At 34.2% G+C, this 27027-nt stretch overlaps 1 protein-coding gene across 1 annotated transcript in view; it reads right to left on the bottom strand.

Moving 5' to 3' along the window:
- The window catches only part of LOC102740164 (A disintegrin and metallopeptidase domain 3-like), a 425273-nt gene extending 398552 nt beyond the window's left edge, over positions 1 to 26721 (bottom strand). Inside the window, exons 1-5 of the mRNA XM_081812895.1 lie at positions 26566 to 26721; positions 25814 to 25869; positions 21061 to 21139; positions 3643 to 3719; positions 2988 to 3165 (exon numbers count right to left, since the gene is read on the bottom strand). Coding sequence (XP_081669021.1) covers positions 2988 to 3165; positions 3643 to 3719; positions 21061 to 21139; positions 25814 to 25869; positions 26566 to 26721 — 546 coding nt within the window. The remainder of the gene's footprint in view (positions 1 to 2987; positions 3166 to 3642; positions 3720 to 21060; positions 21140 to 25813; positions 25870 to 26565) is intronic.
- Between the last annotated feature and the right edge of the window lie 306 nt (positions 26722 to 27027).

Here is a 27027-nt window from a genome sequence, read left to right as displayed (position 1 = left end):
GAGAGAGTTGTTGCTATTCCTTTCTTCGATCTCCTGTTGAGTTTGTAGGTGTTCAGAATGGTTTGATCCCTATCCAGCTGAATTCCTGAGAGGAGACGAAATCCAGGTCTCCTACTCCCCCGCCATCTTGCTCCGCCCTTAACTTAAATTTCTTATCTCTCAAGTTTCCCTGTTATTTGTCATTGTACTTTACTTTTTGTTTGATTCCTGGAATTTTATCTTAAGAACTTCTTATTTTCTTTTTTTAATTTTTATTATCATACTTTTAAGTTTCTATGACTTCTTACTTATCTGCTAAGTATTATTTTTTAAATAGCACTCCGTTCTTAAATTTGTGGATGAAATATTTTCTCTTACTCCTCAGAGGATGTTGCCATTTTGTTTTCTCACCCTCTGTATTCTTTGGTACCTCAAACTTTAAAAATTTGATTTTTTCATGTCTCTATCATCCATATTAAATTGTTTCATCATATGTCTAGTGCCCCCTCATATTAGCAATTGAATATTTAACAGCTTATTCCAACATCTCCATGACCATATATGGAGTTTATAGGCTATTGTCTTCAGAGAAAGCAATGTGTCTGGGTTGTTGGTTGGGAAAATGCTGTCAATATGAATAGTTTTTATTCTTTTGGCTGGTTTAATTCCTTCCTTAAGAGGGGTCTTTCAATACACTTCTTAGAATGTGTAAGCCTGGTTCCCAGTATCCAATGTGCCAAGTTTAAATTAAACACACTAGTTTCAGTATGGTATTCCTCTTCTATTGGGAAATACAATAGAACATCTGTGACAGGTGTCCCCATTTCATAGAATCCCCACAGAAAACAGCCTTCAATGATCTGTCAGTCTACAACAGAAACAATTCATTAGGACAGGAAAACAGGATTGCTAAATACCAACACAACTTATTTCAACCAATTATCTTAAGTCCACTTTTAAAATCACTTCCTATTGCAATTCAAGAAACATCTGAATAGTACTGCAGTACATGTCAAGTTTCCCAGAGCCTATTCCAGTTAATGTTTCAGGATTTCTTTTCCTTTAGTGCCTGGGGTTCTTGGTCATGCCACTTCAAAGAACGAAGAGGTAGACAAGACGAAGAGTGGTGGGCAGCAAAGCAAAGCTTATTGAGCCATAGTACAAAGCTTCCAAAGAGGGAGGGGACCCGAGAGGGTTGCCATTTTGGCATTCAAATCAGGGGTTTTTACAAGCTCTTTTACAGAACTATTTTAAATAACCAGAGTGTGGGCCCCCTGCAGATTGGTTGCTAAGTCATGCCAATCAGGGTTTTGATCATGCACCTGTCTACCTAACACGTTAATGTTTACGTGCTGATGGTCTTTTGGGGCTGACATCTGGAGACTTATGTCTTAACTGCCTCAGCTCATGATAGTGACAAATGTTTTATGGTCAATTGATGTATCAGGATGTTTTTGCAAAAGTCACTTTTACAGGAGTGCAAAATGGGAGGCTATTGCTGTCTTGTTTAAGCTATAAAATAGGATGGTAGTCCAGTTTTGTCTTAGCTGTCCTGGCTCCCTGTTTTCTTTTTGGGGACCCTGGCCCTGACTACCTAACTGTCCAGCTAACTCTTAACATTACCAGTTTAGGATTCTCCTTTTGGGGGGCTAAATCAGCTATCTGATATTTAATGTCCATTGTTATTTCTCCTCTCCTGTGCTGTTTGTGTTTGTATGTTTATGCCATTTTAAAAATACCTTTTCATTTAATGGGCTTTTAAAAAGGGACAAGAGGGATAAATGCATGTGCTTAATATGCTTTCAGTAGATAAGCCCTTTATAGTATTTTGTTTGGTTTCTGTTCTACTTTTTAACTCTGAATTATAATGAAGGTGTTCACTTTGTTTATAAGTTTCTTTGTGTTTACTTTCATGAATGTAAAAATATGCCTAAAATATGTCTTTATGTTATTTTTTTCTGTTCCTCTTAAAAATCTGATATATTGAAGATACTCATTCTCTTTATTCATGCTCGTAAAAGCACTAGTCATGTGATAATATGTTTAACTAAACCTATAGATCTAAGCCTATCAAATTCAGAATGAAAAGCAATTTTCAAGTTACTTCATGAAAGATATAAAATTCACAAACATATTAATCCTGACTTATCTCCATTCCTGCGCTGATATCCCTGGTTTCTTCTTTGGTTCTGAAATTTTTGTTTCTATTTTACTTCATTACTACATTTTGTTTTGTACCCAAACTTTCCATAATGACTTCCAAATACATTGTTCCACTACATCAGAAAATATGGTAAGCAAATAATAACAACGATTTTTACTGATCACTTTTTTGTCTACATACTATGCTAAGTAACTAATTTCCATTTATAAATGTATTTAATCTTTGAAATAACTGTATGAGTTAGGTATTATTTTTATTATTTTTTTTAGAAATAAGAAAATTTACACACAGGAAAGTTATGTTACTCAGCCAAGTTTTAGCCACAAGAACTTGTGTAACATTATATTAATAGAATGTTAATTCAAAAACAGGGCAAGTATGTATATATGCATCAACATACTTGCAATTAGGAAAATGTGAGAATTTTGATTTTTTAATTATGTGTGTTTATATATATTACATTTTCTATATATCATATAACTAAACATAAAAATATACTTAAAATAAATATCTTGCAACACGAGATTTTAATATAATTTTTTAAATTTTTTTTTAATTTATTTATTTGACAGAGAGATAGCACAAGTAGGCAGAGCAGCAGGCAGAGGGAAAGGGAGAAGCAGGCTCTCTGCTGAACAGGGAGCCCTATGTGGGGCTCGATCCCAGGACCCTGGGATTATGACCTGAGCCGAAGGCAGCCGCTTAACCGACTGAGCCACCCAGGTGCCCCAAGATTTTAATATAATTAATATCATTTAAATTTGTTTCCAAATGTAACAGTTCCAATGTGAATAAATTTATCAAAGATAACACAATTGAAGATAACAGAGAAGTGGTTACTTACTTCTGATTTCACAAGAATCCTGAAGGACTGATCTACCAGTTGGGTCGTAGGATAATTTTTTTGTACAGGGGAAAAATCAATTTTATTATTCTTTATTTGATAAAGCATATGCTCATAAGCAGCTGCAGATTCCAATGGCTCAATGCCATAACTGACATTCTGCAACAGCAATAATCCCCTAGGTATTTAAACACGTAAAAAAGAAATAAAACGATAGTTAATGTAGACTACCCGTGGAGAAATATAAATCAACATTAAATTAAAAAATTTTATGGGAATTTAACAGTGGTCTTTGTGGCCTAATATCTAAGAATCATCTCTTCTTACTTGGGTAAACTTTCAAACACAATTTTACAGCTTCTTCTCTCTATTATGGCATTTAGAAGTCATTGTGTTGCTAGTGTGGCTAAGACATGTGAATATTCTTCATACTAGTGGAGGTTTTCCTGCATAAGTTTTATGACTGCCAGCCTAGGATAGAGACAAAGAGAATAGGAAAAATGATAAGATGAGGAGGAAGAAAGGAAAGTATATGAGAAGAAACACCATCAAGGTGTCTATTTTTTTGTCTTCACTCTATCCTTCAAGATGTTTCTAAAAATTAAAGGGTCACACAAGATTTTCAATCAGGTACATCTCTAGAACATGCCATTACCTGAGTCCAGAACAAGTGCTAAGTGTCACAACTGATTTTGGAACTTCTGCAGCATATCCTTGATAAAGACAATGGCCCTAAACAGGAGTACACAAAGATACATTCATGAATGATTTGGATTTTTTTTAAGTTTTTATTTAAATTTGTTAGTTAAGCACACAGTGTAATATTAGCTTCAGGTGCACAACACAGTCATTCTACACTTCTATACAACACCTGGTACTCATCACAACAAGTGCATGAATGATTTGTAAATAAAGTTTTTGGTGTATCCTTACTTCCTAGATATCATCAAACATTTAATTTAGCCATTATCATAATATTATCTACCAGATATTCCATTATCTGCAATCTCTTCCTCTTAAACATTTTTGCCTAAGAATAGTCATGACTCCTATCTTTCCCCCAAATAATTCTTACTTTAATTCCAAATATTTGACAAACAACTTTTTTATCTGCTTCTTTTCTCTCTCAGCCACATTTCTTAAATGTATAGTTTATAACTACTAACTTGATGTAATTCACAGCATTAATTTGACTTCAAATGTGAACATTTCACTTGTTTTTTTTTTTTTAAGTAACCCAAAAGTATCTTAACTGAAATTTCTTCATTTTCTTTCTCTTTAATATCTCACCAAGTTAATCATCCTTAGTTCAAGCTCTCCTCCCCATGGACTTTCACAGCATTAATCTTCCCAGGTTCTCCCCTAATAATCTTTTTCAGTGAATATTCCCTTCTCTTCCCTTAAAAGTCTAGTGATGTCTACAGTCAGCCCTGTTCCTTTGCTAATGCTGTGCTATGAAAACTTTAGTATCATCACATTCCTATGAATTTGTTTCTATGTTATTATTATATGTTATTAGCTGTGATATATATTATTTCCATCAGTTCCAGATAGGAACTTTCCTCACTGAAGGGGGACTAGCAAAAATAGAGTGAGAGGCACACTGACATCAAGTGACTGGAGTACAGCCAGAAGAAATGCTGTCCATCCCATTTATCCCTCATCATCTGACCCCATCTAGCAGTACAAGGTGGTCCAGGTAAGTACCTCTTACCACCACAGGCTGCAATAGCAGAAGTCCAGTAGAGCCAGAAGAACAAAGTTCAACAGAATAACATTAAAAGCTATAAGAAAGCTAAAGTGTCATTGGAACAACACACCACACTAAATCTAAACCTAAACTGGGTGACTTCTTCAAAAACAGAAGATTTAATCATCAAGGATACAAGTGAAAATCACCCACTATACCAAGAACCAGAAAAATCACAACAAAAGGGAGAAAAGACAACCAACTGATGCCAGTATTGAGATAAGCCACATGTTGGAACTATCAGACAAAGATTTTAAAGCAGCCATGGAAAACTGTTTCAATGAACAATTACAAATTATCTTGAAACAAAAGACAGAATAGAAATAAAAGCATAAAAAACAAAGTATTAGAACTGAAAAATATATACACATAAAACAAATGTCTGGATAGGCTCAAAAGTAGACTGGAGATGACAAGGGATAGAATCAGTGAACTTGAGGACAGATTAGTAGAATTTACTCAATACATAAAACAGAGAAAAATGAGCTAAGAAAATGCATGGAGCCTCAATAACTTCTGGAACAATACCAGATCTAAAATACATATCAGAATCCATGAAAGAAAACAGAAAGAATGTGGAGTTGAAAAGTACTCAAAGAAACAAAGGCTGAGGGCACTTGGGTGGCTCAGTCAGTTAAGCATCTGCCTTCAGCTCAGGTCATGATCTCAGGGTTCTGGGAGCAGGCTCAGCAGGATGGGGAGTCTGCTTCTCCTTCTCCCACTGCCACTCCTCTCCCCCCCAGCTCATGCACTCTCTTTCTCTCAAATAAGTAAATCTTTAAAAAAAAGGAAAAAGAAATAAAGCCTGAATTTCTGGTCAGGAAGAATGGAGTAAGAAGCCCTGGGCCTTCCACCATAGGACAAATACACAAATTCAGTAACAATTCATGGACAAATTCCCTTTATAATTAATCAGAAATTAGTTGAAAGGCACACCCTAGAAGAATGCAAAATCAAACTCACCAAAGCCAATATGAAGATTTGGTGTACCTTTCAACAGGGGCACTGCCCAGAGCACTGCCATATGATCTCAAGTGACTTTCCAGCTCCCAGCTTGACCGGGGAAGGAAAGGGGTTTGTTCACATGTCAAGTGCCCCAATTGTTCTGAGAGGGCTACCCAAAGAACTAGTATCTGTATCACCAGTCTTAGGAGTCCTGATAAATTCAACACAGTCTTAGCCACCCAGGTAAAACAGAGGTACTGACTTGGGCTAGTACAAATCATTGATTTGCAACCCCCACAACTCAGCACAGAGTGAGTGAATGAAAAACCCTAGCTTTCTGTTTCTCACTGGAAAAGGAGAAAGTTGATCCATGCATGTAGTGCCTCCACTTCACCAAAACTGCCCATAGAATTAGCATCTGTCTTAACGAATCCTGTAGCACTGATAGATCTGGCAGAATCTATTTGCCTACAAGAGACCTGAGGCAGCAGTTTGGGATGGTAGAGATTATTGACCCTCCCTTCTGTCTAGCACAGAGAAAGCAGGAAAAAAACAGGTGCCTACTTCTCCTTGAAGAGACAAAAAGTTAGTAAAGACCCCCAAAATCAATGGCAAGGCTGATCTGGGGAATCCACTTCTGCACAAGGCCAGTTGGTGAAGACTGAGAGAGCTGACTGCTTTGACTATTAGCCAAAAAAAATCAGTGAGTCAAGTAAAATGAAGAATCAGGAAAAGATGTTTTAAACAAAGGAACAAGATAAATCTCCAGAAATTGAACCTATTGAAATTAACTTAAATGATTTACTGTACAGAGAATTAAAAATAATCCTCAAATACAAACTCCCAATTATAAAATAATAGGTAATGGGATGTAATGTACAACACAGCAACTACAATTAGTAATACTGCATTGCATATTTGAAAGTTGCTAAGAGACTATATCTTAAAATTCAGTAACTGTATGGTGAGGGATGTTAACTAGACTAACTGTGGTGATCATTTTGCAATATATACAAATATTGAATCATGTTGAACATCTGAAATGAATATAACGTTAATGTAAATTATACCTCAATTAAAAAAAAAACTCTCATAAAGATACTCACTGAGGTAAAAAAAAAAAAAACAATGCACAAACTAAGTGAGAATTTCAAAAGGAGATAGAAAAATTCACTAGAAAGTTTCAACAGCAGACTGGATCAAGCATAAGAAAAAATAACTGAACTCGAAGACAAGTCTGAGTAGCAAAAAGAAAAGAGACTGAAAAAGTGAAAAAAAGCTTAAAAGACGTGGAACACTACCAGGAAGAACACTATCCACATTATGGAAGTCTCAGAAGGAAAAGAGGGAGAAAGAAAGGAATAACTACATGACATAATAGAGGTGTTAGCTAACACTAAAGTGGTAATCGTATTGCAACATATGAATGCATCAAATCAACACCTTGTACATCTTAAAGTTATACAATATTATATATCAATATATCTCAATTAAAAAAACAGAAAGCTTGTTCAAATAAATAATGTCTAAAACTCCCAAACCTATATAAGGAAATGGATATCCATTTCCAAGAAGCTCAAAACACCAAATAAAATGGTCCTAAAGAAATCCACATTCAGATATACATAATCAAATTGTTAAAAGTCAAATGTAAAGAAAGAATTTTGAGAGCATCAGGAGAAAGTGATTTGACACATATGATGGAACAGCCTTAAGAGTTTCCATGGATTTTTCAGCAGATACCTGGCAAGACAGAAGGAAGTGAGATGATATATTCAAAGTGCTGACAGAGAGAAAAAAAAGTCAACCAAAAATATTATGCCCTGAAAAACTAAAGAAATGAAGAGACTGGTCTATCATTATACATACAAGGAACTTAGAAGTTACCACTCCATGTTAACTATAGGTAAAAAGCCTAACAGACTGAAAAATCAACAACATTTTTTAGATCTGGAATAGAGGTGAGGACACAGAGCAAACCATAGACCCCAAGATTGGGGAGGTAGGCAGGGAAACATGGGAAGTTACAGCTTACTGAAGCAGAAGTAGTAAAAAGTGCTGCTGGAAAATAGTGTTAGGGTATTTAATCCTCACAGTAATTGATGAAATGCTAGACAGTCAGTGTGGACAATCCTGAGAAGTAAAAATTCCAAAGAAACTCATAATGAGTCCCCACAGTTTTGTGACATTTACATCCAGAAGCATGACAAACATGCCATAGTAAATATCAGAGAAAAATCCCTCATGCTTTCAGTAAGGGGATGAGAAAAGGGACTATTTTGAAATACATCAGAGCATTCTGTTCTTAACAAGGCCTGATATCAGTGGAACCATAAAACTAAAGACTAATTTGCTGGGAAATTATCAAAGCCTAACTGACATGGGGAAGGGAAATACCCAACTCCAGCCCACTCAGGCCATTCTGTCCCACCCAAAGAGGAAGAAAAAGAAACTGAGAAAGACTTGTGTTGTGCACAGTCCAGAGGCATAGGCCAAGTAAAAACCTGAGTCTTAATCATATGACTGCAGAACACTTTCTCTCTCCCCATACCTCACCACTACATTACTGAAGGCATATTTATAGCAGTTCTTTTTACCTGGTACATCATGTCCAGTTATCAAAAAAAATGCCAAAGACAAAAATGCAATTTGAAAAGACAGAGCAAGCATCAGAATGAGACATGGCAGGAATGCTGGAATTATCAGATTGAGAATTTAAAACAACCATTAATTATTGTTATGCTAAGGGCTCTAATGGATAAATCAGACACCATGCAAGAACAGATGAGCAATGTAATCATAGAGTTAGAAATCATGAGAAAGAACCCAAAATAAAACCTAGAGATTAAAAAAAAAAAAACTAACAGAAATGAAGAGTGCCTTTGATGGTCTGGTAGATGGAAGTGTCTGAGGAAAGAATCTCTGAACTTGAGGATATATCAACAGAAACTTTAAAATCTAAAAAGCAAGAAAACAAAGAATAAAACAGAAGAACATATTCACAGACTATGGGACAACTACAAAAGTTGCAACATACACATGATGGGAATATGAAAAAGAGAAAGGAATATAAGAAATACCTGAAACAATAGTAACTGACAATTTCTGTAAATTAATGTCAGACACCAAATCACAGATCCAGAAAGCTCAAAGAACTAAAAAAAAGAATTAAAACAGAATTAAAAAAAAAAAACCTACACCTTGGCATATCATTTTCAAATTATAGAAAATCAAAGATAAAGAAAAAAATCCTAAAGGAAGCCAGAGGGGAAAAAACCTTGCCTACAGAAGAACAATAGTAAGAATCATAAGATTTCTCTTCATAAATCATGCATACAAGAAGGGACTAGAGTGAATATTTAAAGCATTGAGAGGAAAAAAAAAAAAAACCAAACCACCAACCTAGAATTCTATACCCTAAAAAACTATCCTTCAAAAGGAAAGAAGTAAAGATTTTATGAGACAAAAATTGAGGAAATTTATTGCTAGTAGATTTGTTTGCAAGAAAAAATTTTAAAAATTCTATATAGAAAAGGAAAATGATATAGGTCAGAAACTTGAATCTCCATAAAGGCAGACTACTGAAGAAGGAATATAACAGTAAAATAAAAACTTTTATTTTTCTTATGCTTAACTGATATAACAATTGTTCAAATAATAGCAACAATATATTTAACTACATATGCTTACACAGATACCATATATAAAATATATGCATTTTTACTACATATTTCATATATATGTGTGTGTGTTATATATATATCTGCTTATATATAAGCAAAATGAATGGCAGCAATGATACAAGAGATAGGAGGAAAGAACTAGGATTATTTTTTATTGTAAAGGACTCACACTACCTATGATATGCTATAGTGTTACTTGAAAGTGGACACAGTTGAACTCAGCAACATCATCAATCAACTGGATATAATTGACATCTACAGACTACCTCATCCAACAATAGCAGAATATACATTATTCTCAAGTCCATATGGAACATTCACCAAGACAGGCATTCTGAGTCATAAAAAATACCTTAACAAACTTCAAAGAATAGAAATCATAGAGTGTCTGCTCTCAGACTACAGTGGAATTAAACCATAAATCAATAACAAGAAGATAGCTGGAAAATCCCAAACACATGAGATTAAAGACATGCTTCTAAAGGACACATAGAACAAAAAAGAAATCTCAAAAGAAATTTTAAAATATTTTTAACTAAATGGAATAAAACACAGCTTTTCAAAATTTGTGAGATGCAGCAAAACTAGTGCTTAGGGGGAGGTTTATAGCATTTAATGCTTATATTAAAAAGGAAGAAAGACCTAAAATCAACAATCTAAGTTTCCAACTTACATAACTAAAAAAAGAAGAGCAAATTAAATACAAAGTAAACTGAAGAAATTATAATGACACTGAAAACAGGAAATCAATAGAGAAAATGAATGAAACCAAAAGCTGGTTCTTTGAAAATATCAATAAAATCAACACGGCTCTAGCCAGGCAAACTAAGTAAAAATGAGAGAACACTAATTTCTAATATCAGAATTAAAAAGGTAGCATAACTACAGCTCTCATAAATACTAAAAAGATAATAAAGGAATATGATGAACAATTTCACACCCACAAATTTGAAAATGTAGATGAAATGGACCAATTCCTTCAAGGACACAATTTGTCAACCCTCACACAAGATGAAATATACAATCTGGGGTGCCTGGGTGAGTCAGTCAGTTAAGTGTCTGCCTTCAGCTAAGGTCATGATCTCAGGGTCCTGGGATCAGGTTCCATACTGGGCTCTCTGCTCAGTGGGGAGTCTGCTTCTCCCTCACACTTTCCCTCTGTGTTCTCCCTCCCTCCCTCTCTCTCTCCCTCAAATAAATAAATAAAATCTTTTTAAAAAAAAATATACAGTCTGAATGGGTCTATATTTATTAGAGAAATCAAATCAAAAATTAATAATCTTCCAAAACAGAAAGCACAAGGACCAGATGGGTTCATCTTTGAATTCTTCCAAACACTTAAGGAAGAAATTATACAAATTCTTTACACACTCTTTCAGAGTATAGATGCAGAGGGAATACTTCCTAACCCATTCTCTGGGGACAGTATTACCCTAATACCAAAACCAGACAAAAATATTAAAAGAAAACTTCAGACCAATATCTCTCATGAATATATATGCACAAATCCTCAACAAAATTAGCACATCAAATCCAACAATGAATAAAAAGAATTATAAACCAAAACCAAGTTAGATTTATCTCAAGTTTGCAAAGCTGGTTCAACATTCAAAAATGCAGTAATGTAAGCAATCACAGCAACAGGTTAAAAAAGAAAAATCAGTAATGTTTTAGGAAACAAAATCAACATGTAAAAATCAGTTGTGATTCTATACAATAAATACCAGAGAAATTAAAAAAGCAATCCCATTTACAACAGCAGCCAAAAGAATAAAATAGGAATAAATTTAACAAAGGAAGTGAAAGGCCTATACACTAAAAGCCATAATACAATGATGAAAGAAATTGATGAAGACACAATGCTAAGATATCCTGCATTCATATATTGGAAAAAATAATATTATTAAGTGTCCATGCTACCTAAAGCAATCTACAAATCCAATGCAACCCCTAATTCACTGGCATTTTTCACAGAACCAGAAAAAAAAATGTTAAAATTCTTACGGAGCCACAAAAGACCCCAAATAGCCAAAGCAATCTGGAGAAAGCTGAGGTATCATAATTCCTGATTTTAAAATCTAGGACAAATTTATAGTAATCAGAAAAGTATGATATTGGCTTAAAAACCAGCAGATAGACCAAAAGAACAGAATTAAGAGCCTAGATATATACCTACACATATAACATCAATTTATCTTTCACAAGGGTGCCAAAAATACACAATGGGGAAAGATAGTCTTTTTAATAAATGGTTCTGAAAAAACTAAATATCCACATGCAAAATAACATTACTTGCAAAAATTAACTTGAAATGGAGTAAAGACTTAAATACAAGATGTGAAACCATAAAACTAGAAGAAACAGGAAAAACCTCCTTGATGTTGGTCTTGGCAGTCATTTTCTGGATTTGAGGATTTGACACCAAAAGCAAAAATTTAAAAATGGAACTGCATCAAACTAAAAAGCTTTTGCATAACAAAGGAAGCAATCCACACAATGAAAAGGTAATCTATGTAACAAGGGAAAACATGTGCAAACCACTTATTTGATAAGGGGTTAACCAAAATATATGAGGAACTTATATAATTCAATAACAGAAAAACAAATAATCCAAATATAAAATGAGCAAAGGACCTGAAAAGATACTTTTTCCAAAGAAGATATATAAATGGCCAACAGATAGATAAAAAGGTGCTCAACATCACTAACTATCAGGAAATGCAAATCAAAACCACAATGAACTATCACTTCACACCCAATAGGATGGCTTTTTATCAAAAAGACAAGAGATAACAAGCGTTGACAAGGATGTGAAGAAAAAGGAACCATTGTACACAGTCAGTTTGAAGAATGTAAATGAGTATAGTCATTATGGAAAACAATATGGAGATCCCTCAAAAAACTAAAAATAGAACTAAAATATTATTCAGCAATCCCACTTCTGGATATATATCCAGAAGAAAGGAAATCAGTTTCTCAAAGAGACATCTGCACTCATATGTTCATTGCAGGATTATTCACAATACCTAATATATGGAAACAACTTAACTGTCCAAGGATGGATGAATGGTATAGAAAATGTGGTACATATATATGAATATTATTCACCCATGAGAGAGAAGGAAATCCTGCCATTTGCAACAACATGGATGGATCTAGAGGACATTGTACTAAGTGAAATTAGCCAGAGAAATACAAATGCTATGTGATCTCACTTAGGTGTGGAATCTAAAAACAAAAAGTTGAACTCATCAAAACAGAAGTAGAATGGTGGTTAACAGGTGGTGGGGATTGGGAGAAATGGAGAAATGCTGGTCAAAGGGTATAAGCCTTCAGTTATAAAGATGGGTAAGCTCTGGGGATCTAATGTACAGCATGGTAACTACACTTCATAATACTGTGTTATATACTTGAAATTGCTGAGAGTAAACCTTAAGTGTTCTCACCACACACACACACACACACACACACACACACAAAAGAAAACCACTTGAGGTGTGATAGATGTGTTGATTAACCTGATTATGGTAACCATTCTACAAAGCATATGTATGTGAACCAATCACATTTGTACATTTTAGATACAATTTTATTTGTAAATCATACCTCAAAAAGCTAAAAAATTTTTAATTTAAATTTAAAAAATTAAAACATCAATGAAATATCACTATACAATTATTAAATTGTACAAAATCTAAAGAACTGATAACCACAACTGCTGGCAAGTGGGTGGATCGACAAAAACTTTCATTCATTGCTAGTAGGAATGCAAAATGATAGAGCCATTTTGAAAAGAATTTCGGGGCTACTTACAAACCTAAACATACTCTTAACATATGAAACAGCAATCTTACTCCTTTTATTTACCCAAAGGAGCTGAAAAGTTATGTCCACACAAAAACCTGCAAACATGGCTTATAGCAGCTTTATTCATAATTGTCAAAACTCAGAAGCAATGTAGATGTCCCTCAGTAGGTGACCAGATTAATAAACTGTGGTACATCCAAACAATGGATTATTCTTCAGTGCTGATAATAATGAACTATCAACCCATGTTAACACATGGAGGAATCTTAAATGTATATTACCATGTGAAAGAAGCCCATCTGAAAGGCTTTATAGGGTATGATTCCAACTACGTGACATTCTGGAAAAGGCAAAACTATGGAGACAGTAAAAAGATGAGTAGTTCTCAGGGTGAGAGGAGGACAGAAGGTTGAATAGGTGGAGCACAGAGGTTATTTAGGGTAGCAAAACTATTCTGTATGATGCTACGATGGTGACACGTCATAAGTTTGTGCAAACCCATGAAATGTACAAAACCAAGAGTAAGTATGACATGTTTCACACAGCTACCTCAATTGTAATAAATCTATCACTGTGCTTGGGGATGTCACTAACAGCAGAGACTATGAACATGTGGGTCCAGGGAATATTTAAAAATGCCTGTACCTTCCTCTTAATTTTGCTGCCAGCCCAAAACTGCTCATAAAAAAATTAGGTCTTTTAAAAACTGGAGAGATGAATACTTTCCCAGACAAAACTGAGGTAATCTCTCACCACTATATCCGCATGACTAGAAATATGAATGGTAGTTCTTCAAATTGACACTAAAGGGTGCTAAGCAGCAACATGAGCATATAAAAGTGAAAATCACTAGTAAAGGTAAATATATGGAAAATGCTGAATACTAAATTAATATAATGATAGTGGGTAAATCACTTTTTTTTTTTTAAAGATTTTATTTATTTGACAGATACATAGCGAGAGGGGAACACAAGCAGGGGGAGTGGGAGAGGGAGAAGCAGGCTCCCCGCTGAGCAGCGAGCCCGATGCGGGGCTCGATCCCAGGACCCTGGGATCACGACCCGAGCCGAAGGCAGACGCCTAACGACTGAGCCACCCAGGCGCCCCGTGGGTAAATCACTTTTAATTGGAACACTTAAAAGACAAAAATATTAAAAATAACTATAACTAAAAATATGTTAAAAGATACACAATATGAAATGATGTAAATTTTGGCATTAAAAACAAAATGAATGTGAGGGGGAGTAATAAAATTGCAGATTTTTGCATGTAGTTGAAGTTCTTACCAGCTTACAATACACTATTATAGCTATATGACATTTCATGTAAGTCCCATGGTAGCCAAAATGAAAATACCAATATAATTAACACCAAAGAAAAAGACCAAATATCAAAACATACTTAAAAAGATCCGTGAAACACAATAGAAGAGAGCAAGAGAAGAAAAGACAAAGTAATCACAAAGCAATTAACAAGTGACAACAGTAAATAACCTCCCTATAAATAATAACTTTAAATGTAAATGGATGAAACTACACAAACAAAAGACATAATAAGAGTGCTGAATGGGAAAAAAGACAATATCCAACTATACGCTGTCTGAAAGAAATTCACTTCAGATTTAAGGGCACATATAGGCTGAAAGTGAAGGCATAAAAAAAGATATTCCAAGCAAATGACAACCAAAAGGGAGCAGATGTAGTTATACTGATATCATACAAAATAGACATTATGTCAAAACTGACACAAGAATCAAATAAGGACATTTTATAATGATCAAAGTGTCAATTCGCCAGTAAGAAATCACCTCCCACCACTTAGGATGGCTATTATCATACAAACAAATAACAAGGGTTAGTGAGGACGTGGAGAAAGTGGAACTGTTGCGCACTGTTAGTGGGAATACAACATGGTGCAGTTGCTGATGAGAACAGTATGGAGGTTCCTCTAAAAACTAGAAATAGAACTACCATATGATCTTGAAATGTCACTTCTGGGTAGTTACCAAAAGCATGGGAATGAGGACCTCAAGCAGACACTGGATCTCCTATGTTCCCTGCAGCACTATCCATAATAGCCAAGATGTGGGAACAACTAACCAGGCATCAGCAGATAAGTGGATGAAGAAAATGCAGGGCACATCCAATGGGATACTATGCAGTCTTAAAAAGAAGCAAATTCTGCATTATGTGATAACATGGATGAACCCTGAGGACATCATGCTAAGTGATTTCAGTCACGGAAGTCAGTCACAGAAAGACAAATACTGCATGATTCCATTTATATGAGACATCTGAAATAGATTCATACCATCAGAGAGTGGGATGGTGGTTTCCATGGGCTGGGGAGAGGGAGAAATGGGGAGTACTAACTTATGGGCATAATATTTCAGTCAAGCAAGATGAATAAGCTCTAGGATCTTCTGTAAAACATCATACTATAATTGACAAAAATGTATATGCAAAATTTGTTGATGGCAGAACTCACATTTAAGTATTTTTACCACAAGAAAGTAAAATATAAATTAAAAATAAGACAAAAGAATAAGACTGAAAACTTCACAACACTGATGGATGACATATAAACGTTTAGATTCCATAAGCTAAGCAAACTGCAAAGGGAATGGACCCAATGCAACCCACAATAAATAGATTATCATAATTAAAATAAAAGCAATAAAAATATCTTCAAAGTGACCAGAAAGCAATGTCACATAACCTATAGGGAAACACCAACTTGAATGACAGCAGATCTCACATCTGAAGGAATGAAGGCTAAGAAGAAACACCATAGCAATTTTCAACTGCTAAAAGAAAAGTACAGTCAAACATGAACTCTGTATCTGGCAAATTCACCCTTTAAGAATGGAGGAAAAAAGACACTTTCTCAAAAAAGGAAAACTAGATTTTATAACTAGCACACATACCCTTGAAGAATGTCGAAAAGAAACTCCAAAAAACAAAGGTAGTAATATCACATGAAGGCTTGGAGCATCATAAGGAATGGGGAAAAATAGAATGGATTAAAATCGTGGTAAATATAATGGGCAATCTTTTCCCTCATGAGTTTCTTAAATCACATTTTGTGGTTGAAACAAAAATCATACAATATCATTTGATGCTTAATATATGTAAAGGAATTTTTATCAATTGTATTTTAAAAGTGCAGAGGATAAAGGAACTCAAACAGAAGTACGGTTTCAATATTTTACTGAAATAGTAAAAAGTCTACATAATAGTAAGCTATATTGTAAGTTATATATGTATATTGTAATACCTACAGCAAACACTAAGAAAACTGTAATAAGGAAAATACTTTAAAAGACCATAAATAATTCATGATGCAATCCTAAAAAATGTCCAAATACCCAGAAGAAGGCAAGAAGACACGAACAAAGGACAAGCCATTAGGGTTATAAACCCCAATATATCAATAATTATTTTAAATGTAAATAGTCTAAAAATACCAAATAAAATACTGTGCACCAGGGTAAATGGGAGAAAAAGAAACACTATGGCTCAACTAAATACTCTTTTAAGAAACTCATTTCAAACATAACATAGGTAGACTGAAATTAAAAGAATGGACAAATATGTATCATGTGAGTATTCATAAAAATAAAGCGAAGTGGCTTTATTAATATCAGACAAAGTGGACTTACTAGTAAAAAAATCTACTTGGGACAAAAGGAATCATTACCTAATCATAAAAGCATCAATCTGTCCAGAAGACACGGCAATCCTAAATGTATTGGGCATCAAACAACAAAGCTTCAAAATACGTGAAGCAAACACTGATACAACTGAAAGAGAAAGACAAAAAAAAAAAAAAAAAAACCCACAATAATGATGAATTCAATATGTATCATACAGTTATTGATAGTATTAGACAGAAAAATCAGTAAAAATACAGAACTGAACAACATCAATCAATATGATCTACATGACATTTATGGAAGATTCCAACCCAAGAGCAGAATACACATATTTTTCAATTTTCCAAGAGCCTTCATTGACACATATAATATACCGGATAGTAAAGCAAACCTTCACAAATTTAAAAGAATTGAAATCATACAGGATATATTTTCTAACCATAATGAAATCAAACTAGAAATCAGCAGACAAAGACAACAGGAAAAATCTCCAAACATTTGGAAATTGAACAACACACTTTTTAAAACTCCATGTGTCAAACAAGAAGCCTCAAAGGAAATTTTAAAAATACATATAACTGTATCAAACTGAAAATAAAACATACTATCGTAGGCTGCAGCTTGAGCAGTGCTGAGTAGGCAATTTTAGTACTAAAATGCTTACAACACAAAAGAGGAAAGGGTCACAAATTGGTAATATGTTTTTCCCTCAACAAACTGGAAAAAAGAAACTCAAAGAAAAGTATAAGGGAGACAACAATAAACATAAGAGCTAAATGCTATGACATTGAAAATAAGACAAAAATATAGAAAAGGCAAGAAAAAGCTGATTCTTTGATAAATTCAGTAAATTGGAAAATCTCTAGCAGGACTGATGAAGAAGAGAGAAGACAGCCACCACTGATGTCAGAAAAAAACACTCCTATAATCATTAAAAAGATAATAAGGGCTATGACAAAATTATACCCCTAAATTCCACACCTGAGATGGAATGGACCAATTCCTTAAAAAAACCACAAACAACCCAAACAATACATATGAAACAGATAAACAGGGCGCCTGGGTGGCTCAGTTGGTTAAGCGACTGCCTTCGGCTCAGGTCATGATCCTGGAGTCCCGGGATCGAGTTCCACGTCGGGCTCCCTGCTCAGCAGGGAGTCTGCCTCTCTCTCTGACCCTCCCCCCTCTCATGCTCTCTATCTCATTCTCTCTCTCAAAATAAATAAATAAAATCTTTAAAAAAAAAAAAAAAGAAACAGATAAACAAGATATTCCTGTAACTATTAAATAAACTGAGTCGGTAATTAAAAAATCTGCCCTCCCACACACACACACACAAGTCCCCAGGCCTGTGAGGACACTAAAGAATTTTACCAAACAACTTAAAAATTAGCATGTTCTTTATACAACATCTTCCAGAAAATAAAACAAATTTGTTTTATAGGGCCCGTATTACTCTACTACAAAAATTAGACAAAGTCAGTACAAAAAAAGAAAACCACAGACCAATATTTCTCATGAACTTTGACAAAAAAAAAATCCTCAAGAAATTATTAGCAAATCAAACCCAGTCATGGATAAAAAGAATTATCCACCAGGACCAAGTTGTAGCTTTTCTAGATATGCACTATTGTTTTAATATCTGAAAATCAATCAGTGCAATCCGTCATATCAAGAGGCTAAAAAAGTCATATGATCATATCAACTGATACAGAAAAGTCATCTGATACAATTAAACACATACCCCTTGATGGGGGGTGGGAAACTCTTAGCAATCTAGAGACAGAGAATTTCCTCAAATTTTTAAGGAATATATTTAAAAAAAAAAAACCTACAACTAACATTATCCTCAATGTGGAAAGAATGACTATTTTATCCCTAAGATGGAGAACAAGGTAAATCACTCCTGTGATTCAGCACAGTACTGGAAGTTGTAGCAAGCATAGTAAGGCAAAGCAGAGAGATAAAAAGCATACAGATTGAAAAGGACAAAAGAAAAATGTCTGTATTTATAAAAGACACATCTATGTAAAAAATCTCAAGTAATCTTAAAAAAAAAAAACAAAACAAAGTATGTGACTTCAGCAAGGTTGTAGGATACCGGACCAACACAAATACATTGCATTTCTAGATAACAATATGTGGAAACTGAAATTCAAATACAATACCATTTACATTTGATCCAAAGAAAATGAAATGCTTCGGTATAAACCTAAAAAAACTATGTACAGGATATGCATGCTAAAATTACAAAATGTTATTGAAAGACATAAGGAAAAAAGATCAAATAAATGGAGAGTCTCACTTCATTCACAGGTTAGAAGACTCAACATAGCAAAAATGTCAATTCTCCCCAAATTGATCTACAGGGTTAACACAATGTCTATCACAATCCTAGCAAGTTTGTTTGTATCCATGAAGTAATTTAGCCTGAAATGTACATGAACAAGCAAAATACCTATGATAGTCTAAAAATCTGGAGAAAGAATAAAGTAGGAGGAATCACTGCAGTCTATATAAATGCTTAATTTACAAGTAAACTAAAGAAGACAGCATGTTAGTGGCAGAAGTATAGACACATAGAAGAACTGAACAGAATAAAGAACCCAAAAATATATCCACAAAAATATGCCCTACTGACTTTTTGACAAAGATGCAAGAGCAATTCAATACAGAATAGCCTTTTGTATCAATGATGTTGAAACAAATAAATGCACATCCTCAGTCAAAAGAATTAACCTTGATCCAAATCTCACACCTTACACAAAATTATCTCACAGTGGACATACAATTAAATGTAAATAAAACTGAAAAACTTTTAGGGGGGAAAATACATAGAATCTTCAGGAACTAGGGATAAATGGAGTTCTTAAGTTTGATACCCAAACTTCCATTCATAAAAGGAAAAGTTGATAAATTAACTCTCATCAAAATTAAAAATTTCTAATCAATGGGAGACCTTATGAACAAGATGAAAAGACAAATTGCAGACTGGGAATAAATATTGACAAACCACCTATCTGGCAAAGGATTTGTATTTAGAATATATAAACTGCATAAAAATCAACAATAAAAAACCAACCAACCCAATTAGAAAATGGGTAAAGGACATTAATAGATATTTCATTTCATGAAAATATATTCAACAATACTGGACATTAGGGAAATGCAAATTAAAAATTACATGAGATATCACTATACATCTATCAAAATGACTAAAATTTAAAAAGATTTTAAATACTGATCAAATGGTGACAAACATGCAGACCCTCTATCTTTCCTACATTTCCAGTGGAGATGTAAAATGGTACAGACACTCTGGAAAATCTGGAGAATAGTTAATAATTTCTTTTAAAAAAATAAACATATACTTACCATATGACCTGGCAATCATATTCCTGGGCATGTATCCCAGAAAAATAAAAAATTATGTCCACACAACAAACTGCACATGCATGTTCATAGAAGCATTACCATAAATAGTTAAAGATTGGAGAAGGTAAAGTGTGAGAACATGTAGACCTGATGTTTTTTTGTGGGAATGTGATTGTTCAGAAATTTAATTTCTTTTTTTATGCATATATTTTTTATTCAAATTCAATTAGCCAACGTATAGTACATCATTAGTTTTTGATATAATGTTCAATGATTGATCAGTTGCATATAACACCCAGTGCTCACCATATCACGTGTCCTCCGTGATGTTCCATCACCCAGTTACCCTATCCCCCATCCCCCTCCCTTTCCCCAACCCTCTGTTTCCTGGAGTCCAGAGTCTAATATGGTTTGTCTCCCTCTCTGATTTCTTCCCAGTTTTCCCTCCCTTCCCCTATGTTCCTCCTCACTATTCCTTATGTTCTAGTTATGAGTGAAACCACATGATAATTGTAATTTCCACCACTTCCTACACTGGTCAGGTCCTATGACATCTCAATTAAAATGACTCTGTATTTAGGGGCTTCTTATTCTTAGCTCCTTAACCCATTTTCTTTCTCTCTCAGACCCCTACTAATACTTCCGATGGTTTAAACAACCTTTTTCGATAAGAGGTTCCAGAGTTCCAAATTTGAAAAGTAATTGTTCTGGTCAATCTGCCTTCATAGTAATTGATATTTGGGCTTCTGATGTTTGCCCAATAATTCTGTGGGGCAGAAAGCATTCTTTTTCTTCCTGCCAATGGCACCTTAATGATATAAAAAAGCATAAATCTACAGAGCATAAAGGAAAACTTACCTTTATAAATGAAGAATCTGGATACAATGTTCCTGATTTGTTGTATGCATACACCAGGAAATGAGGGTCTAAAAATGACCTAATTCAACCAAAGTAATGACACTTCATTGTAATAGTAACATTAACATTAACAAAAGCAGAATCATGAAATTAAAATTCACTTTCAATTTTACAAGTTCAAATATCCAAAACTTAAATGGACTCATCTCTTCATTATCTCATTTGCCTTCTGATAGCATATTTTGTATAAGAAAAAATACTAAGCAGTATAATCTATAGCAGTAGGGACACACCATAATGACATAGATTTTTGTATACTAGAAACCAGGACTTCTGGATTCCCATGGCAAAATTTTCTTTTAGAGTCAACAATCAGTAAATCTCATGGCATAAATATTTACTAATTTGTTAACATTTGCTAACCAGTAGCCATAGATTGATAAACAAAAAATATATGCTTTTTCCATTAGTTTTCATGAAATTATACTGTGGTGAGAACAACCCCACAAATTCTTAATGCCTCAAAACAACAATGAATGTTTCTTCACAAGTTTATTGCAGGTTCAGCTCCACACAGCGTTCATTCTGGAACCCGGGAAAAGACATACCTCCTACCCTGTGGAACATGCCTTTCTTGTAGCAGAAGGAGAAAAGAAATTGTAGAAGCATACAATAGTTCCTAAAGCCTTTGTTTAGAAGCAGAAGATTAGTGCTTTGCTCACATTTCATAAGCTACATGAATCCTACAGACAAGCCTCATATAAATGGTACCGAAGCGTAATCTTACAGAGAAGATAGTGATTGTTATGGAATAATCTGACCCCAGGATTTATTGCCAGGAGACTGGGGTTTCTCAAGGATTCCAAACACCAAGGGGCAGTTCAAGGCCAGAATCAAAGAGGGACCAGAGCACTCACGGAGTATGCACATTCACCACTACTTCTCTTTCCAGACCTGCTTCATCTTCTCTCATTCCAGACAGCTCTTCCTTTTTCTCAATTCAAATAACAAAACTAGAGAGCTTCCCAGAAAAAACACAAAACAAAACAAAACACCGATACTTATCAGCTCAGAGTCCACATATATTCAAGGGCAACGTCAAATGACACAGGTTGCTTTAGGAGCAAGTACCTGGAACATGAATTCTGGCCCAAGGGCAGAGCCACATTTTAGTAACTAAGCATGTCAATGGAGGTGGTGGAAATGGGAATCCAGAAGCATCTGCCAGGAGAAGGAAATTCAACAGATTACTGACAAGCATAATTAAAAGGATAAAACTTTAGTTTGCAAGTTCACTCATCCTGGGTCTTCAAAAGTATACTTTTGCTTCTACACAAAATAACAAAAAAGTCTGCCTTAATCAATGAATTAATAGAAATACACATGACCAGGGCGCCTGGGTGGCTCAGTTGGCTGGGCGACTGCCTTCGGCTCGGGTCATGATCCCGGAGTCCCTGGATCTAGTCCCGCATCAGGCTCCCTGCTCGGCAGGGAGTCTGCTTCTCCCTCTTACCCTCCCCCCTCTCATGTGCTCTCTCTCATTCTCTCTTTCACAAATAAATAAATAAAATCTTTAAAAAAAAAAAAAAATACACATGACCACTTAATGGAAAAAACAACATCTGATATAAGGAAAATGAACAACAAAAGGGTGGAAGGCAAACTTAAAAGAAGTTCCTAATGAAGTTGAATGAAGAAATTGGTTAAAGAAAGTAATCATTATCTCAAGAAAAGTTTAAAAAGCTAATAAGCTTTCAGAGCAGATCTTTTCAAGAAAAAAAAAGACACTCTGAAACTAAAATGATGACTCTGAAACTAAAATAAATAATTCAATAGATGTGTCAAAGAGAATTTGTTTGCTGAGAACAGAATTAGAGTCCTAGCCAATAAAAAGAACATATTTTGCTAGTAAAAAACACAGCCAAAATAAAGATCTGAAAATAGTTGGAGGAAAATCTATACTATAGAGGGCAGATCCATAAGACCCAGGATGAAATTATAGATTTCCATAAAATTTTTAAAAATGTGTGGTGATTTAAAACCAAAATGAAAAATTAAGGGATGTATTCAATTGTGAGAACAAAAGGGACATTTGCAGATATGCACAGATTCAGAAAGCATGCCATCTGAAGAAAATAATCTGAAAATAAACAATACCTAGGTCAGCATAAAATTGCAATAAAAGGAAAAAATAAAAAGGAAGCAGTAATAAAACTTGGAAAATGCAATATAGTTGTTAAGTAAGTAAACTGAAAGCATTGGATTTACATCTTAAATGTAAAAAGAATTTTAAAAATACTATAGGAATATTATAATACAAATTCAGGATGTGATAGACACAAGTGAGGAATCTGGAAACCTATAAAAGAAAATATTAGTATAATGATTATATGAATATTTCATTTTTATAGCAATAAATCCCACAAACAAAGGAAGAAGACAGTCAATAGGCTGGATAGCATATTTGCAACATATAGAAGAGATAAAGAGTTAATATCTACAATAAAAAAATTCCCACAAATTGATCACAGGAAAAAAAGGGAAGAAAAGCAGAAAGGTAAGCCATAGATTGAAAATAAATAACCCAAAACAAATGAATAAAAATGAAAGCCAGAAAGGAAAACAGAAAGCTTAGGAGAAGCAATTCAATTAGAATAGTCAGTAAAAATTTGAAAAGATACTACATATTATTAATAATCAGGGAAGTACATATTAAAATAACAATAAAATAGCATTTCTGACCCATTAACAAAAATAAGTGAATGAAGATACTCATTTTATTGAGAATGTAGAGAACAGAAATGTTTTTGAATTATTCGTCTGAGTGAATACTGGGATAAACCCTCTGAAATAAAAATTAGTAGCATATAGCACTCTTGAGAATTGGATCCTTTATAATCCATCAATTTCACTGGTGCCCAGAACATCATGGCCAAAGATATCCACAATATGGCTTTTCTTACTATAAATACATAAGTGGATAAATAATAAATAAGATATATTTATTGGATGGCTACAATCAATGAACTCATTCTGCACAAATCGGTATAAATGACTCTCAGACAAAAATGTTATGTGGGGCGCCTGGGTGGCTCAGTCAGTTAAGCGTCCAACTCTTGGTTTTGCCTCAGGTCATGATCTCTGTGTTGTGAGATCAAGCCGCACTAAGGCTCAGCACTGGGCATGGAGCCTGCTTAAGATTCTCTCTCTCCCTTTTCCTCTGCCCCTCACACCCACCGCCACCTCACAGGTTCTCTCTCTCTCAAAAAAAAAAAAATGTTATACAAAATGTTGCACAAAAAGTACAACCACAAAACCAGAACCACATAATAAGTATCTACTGTTCACACTTCTGGGTCATGAATGAGTAGCCATAATAATTCTGTAAATGGTGGCCAGGCTTGCTCAATGGTCTGGAATTCAGCTGAATGTTGGGGATTAATTAATATAATTAATATAAACTATGGCCTTTGTGTAATAATTATGTGTAGGATCATCAATTATAACAAATATATCACTCTGGTGGGGCATACTGATAATGGGAGAGACTACACATGTGCAGAGGTAGGGGGCATACAGAAACTGCCTGGGACTTCCACTCAGTTTTGCCGTGAACCTAAAACTGGTCTAAAAAATAAATATTAAATTGGAAACAAGAAACAGGAAAAGGCACATAGCCAATAATTGTTTAGAAAAGTTTTTTAGGGAAATATAAATTGACACAAAGATGCGATATATTATTTTAGCACATCTTGCATGCTTTTGAAAATCTAAACTGCTACTGTCTTTTCAGAAACTAGCAGTATCTCTCAAAATCCTAATACAAAATGCGAGTAATAAGGAAGGTTGTTGTGAAAATTAAATCAGTTACTACATGCAAATCGCTTAGAAATATGCCCAGCAATTGGTATGTGCTCCATGCATGTCAGTTACTTTTGTTGTTTTTGTTGTTGTTATTATTATCACTATTATTACTATTATTCATACTTCTTGATCCAGAAACCCATTTCTTGGTATTAAGCCTACAAAACAAAATATCTATTGCATAAGAATATACATATAAGGATGTTTATTGCAGGACTCTATAGTGACAATCCTTGGAAATAACCTCATTACCTATCAACACGCCATACTACAGACTGTTACCTGTTAAAGAATGAGTTAAGATATAAACATAGAGGAAGAAAATGAACACCATTATTAAATAAGACCTGCCAACTGTAAAACAGTATTTCCAGTTCTCTAAAAACAAACCTTCTTGGTAGGTTTCTACATATTTTATTTAAAGGAAAGGTGAAATTTAGGATATAAAATGGTGGATAGAGAGATACAAAGTTATTAACATTGGTTTCCTCACAGAGTGAAAATTTACGATATTAAAAAAATGGTATAATATCAAGTAAAATGTTTAAAATCATAGAAATGTATAAAATGACATGACAAACAAAATTAAACATAGACAAATAAAATTATTGCCTTAATTGTTACAGTTGTAGCTATAGTTTAAAGAGTTACATAGACTAATTTTCATTTATCTGGTATACATTAATTTTGTATCATGAAATTAAAATTTGGCTCAAATATTGGATTTAAAATCTCAAGATGAAGACTTGGAATTCTAGTCTGACTTGATCACAAAGATGTAACATATTAAATATAATAGTCATGCTCTTGTTTAGGCTCAAATAAGGGTAGTGACTATAAAAATTTCAGAAACTAAAACAACTGTATAAAAAGAAGAATGTCCACTTACTGTTTTTCAAGATGGAGAGTGTACATTTTCCGGTCAATTTTGATGGCATAAGTGACCTACAACAAAGTATTCAGAAGAACTTAATTATTAGACATACTGAATTCTTAAAAATCAAAAGCCATAGCTTCTTAAATGTATTTACTCTTTCACTGAGACATAGATCATATCCCACATCTCAAAATAATATATACATATATAATATAGACATATATAATTGTAAACTTCCTTCAATCTTGGAATGTATGACAGAATTAATCCTAATTAAATTTAAATAAAAATTAAAGAATCTCAATTTATTTCAAAACTAAGAGCATTAGTCATAAAATTTCATAATGAAATTTTAATTTAAAATGGTTACATTTAAAAATGTTGAGTAATCTTTGAAGAAACTTGAATTTTATTATCTTTTTTTACTTTGCAACTTCTAGCCCAAATAAATTGAGAAAATGAAGATACAACCTGTGTTGTTAATCTTCTCAAAGGAAGTATCCCTAACTCTAGAACACTCTTCTCCCTGTCCTCTTTAGGAATTGCCTCAGCTACAGAGGGTCATCTCACACCAAGTCACAACGTTCTGAGACAGCCCACATGTAATGAGAAGCCCTCTCATCCCAACTCCAGATATTGATGGGCCATGCTAGCTTCACACGTTGTTGAGACTTGGTTGAGTCTCCATCTCCCCTTTCCTGCTTCCTCCCCTCCCCTTCCACAGGGCCTCATCACAAGAGCATACCCTAATAAACTGCCTTCACAGGAATCTTCTCAAAGACTGCATCCCAAAGAACCCAATCTGTGACATCATCATAAAACATTACACGTTCTTCACCGCATAGCACATGGTCAATGCAGGTAAATTTTCCACATTTGCAAAGAATGTGAATTTTGTCATTGGGTACAGTTTTCTGCATAAGTCATTTTAAACCTTCTCATGTTTAGTCTTCTGTAAGCCTACAGCTATTGAAAAAATTGTGTTGGGGCATATGGGTGGCACAGTTAGTTAAGTGTCTGACTCTTGATGTCGGCTCAGGTCATGATCTCAGAGTTGTGAAATGGAGTCCCATGTCCGGCTCCCCACTCAGGGCAGTCTGCTAAAGACTCTCTATCCCTCTGCCCCCCCACCTTCTCTAAAATAAATAAATGAAACTTAAAAAAAAAAAGATGTGTCAACATTTCCCCAAATTATTGTGATATTATTTCTTTCTCCTTTTAATCTG

The sequence above is a fragment of the Leptonychotes weddellii genome, chromosome 2 (genome assembly GCF_054177405.1).
Source record: "Leptonychotes weddellii isolate Sample4059 chromosome 2, ASM5417740v2, whole genome shotgun sequence".
Taxonomy (NCBI): Eukaryota; Metazoa; Chordata; class Mammalia; order Carnivora; family Phocidae; genus Leptonychotes; species Leptonychotes weddellii.
The sequence above is the reverse complement of the archived record's forward strand: the minus strand, read 5'-3'. Positions and strand labels throughout refer to the sequence as shown.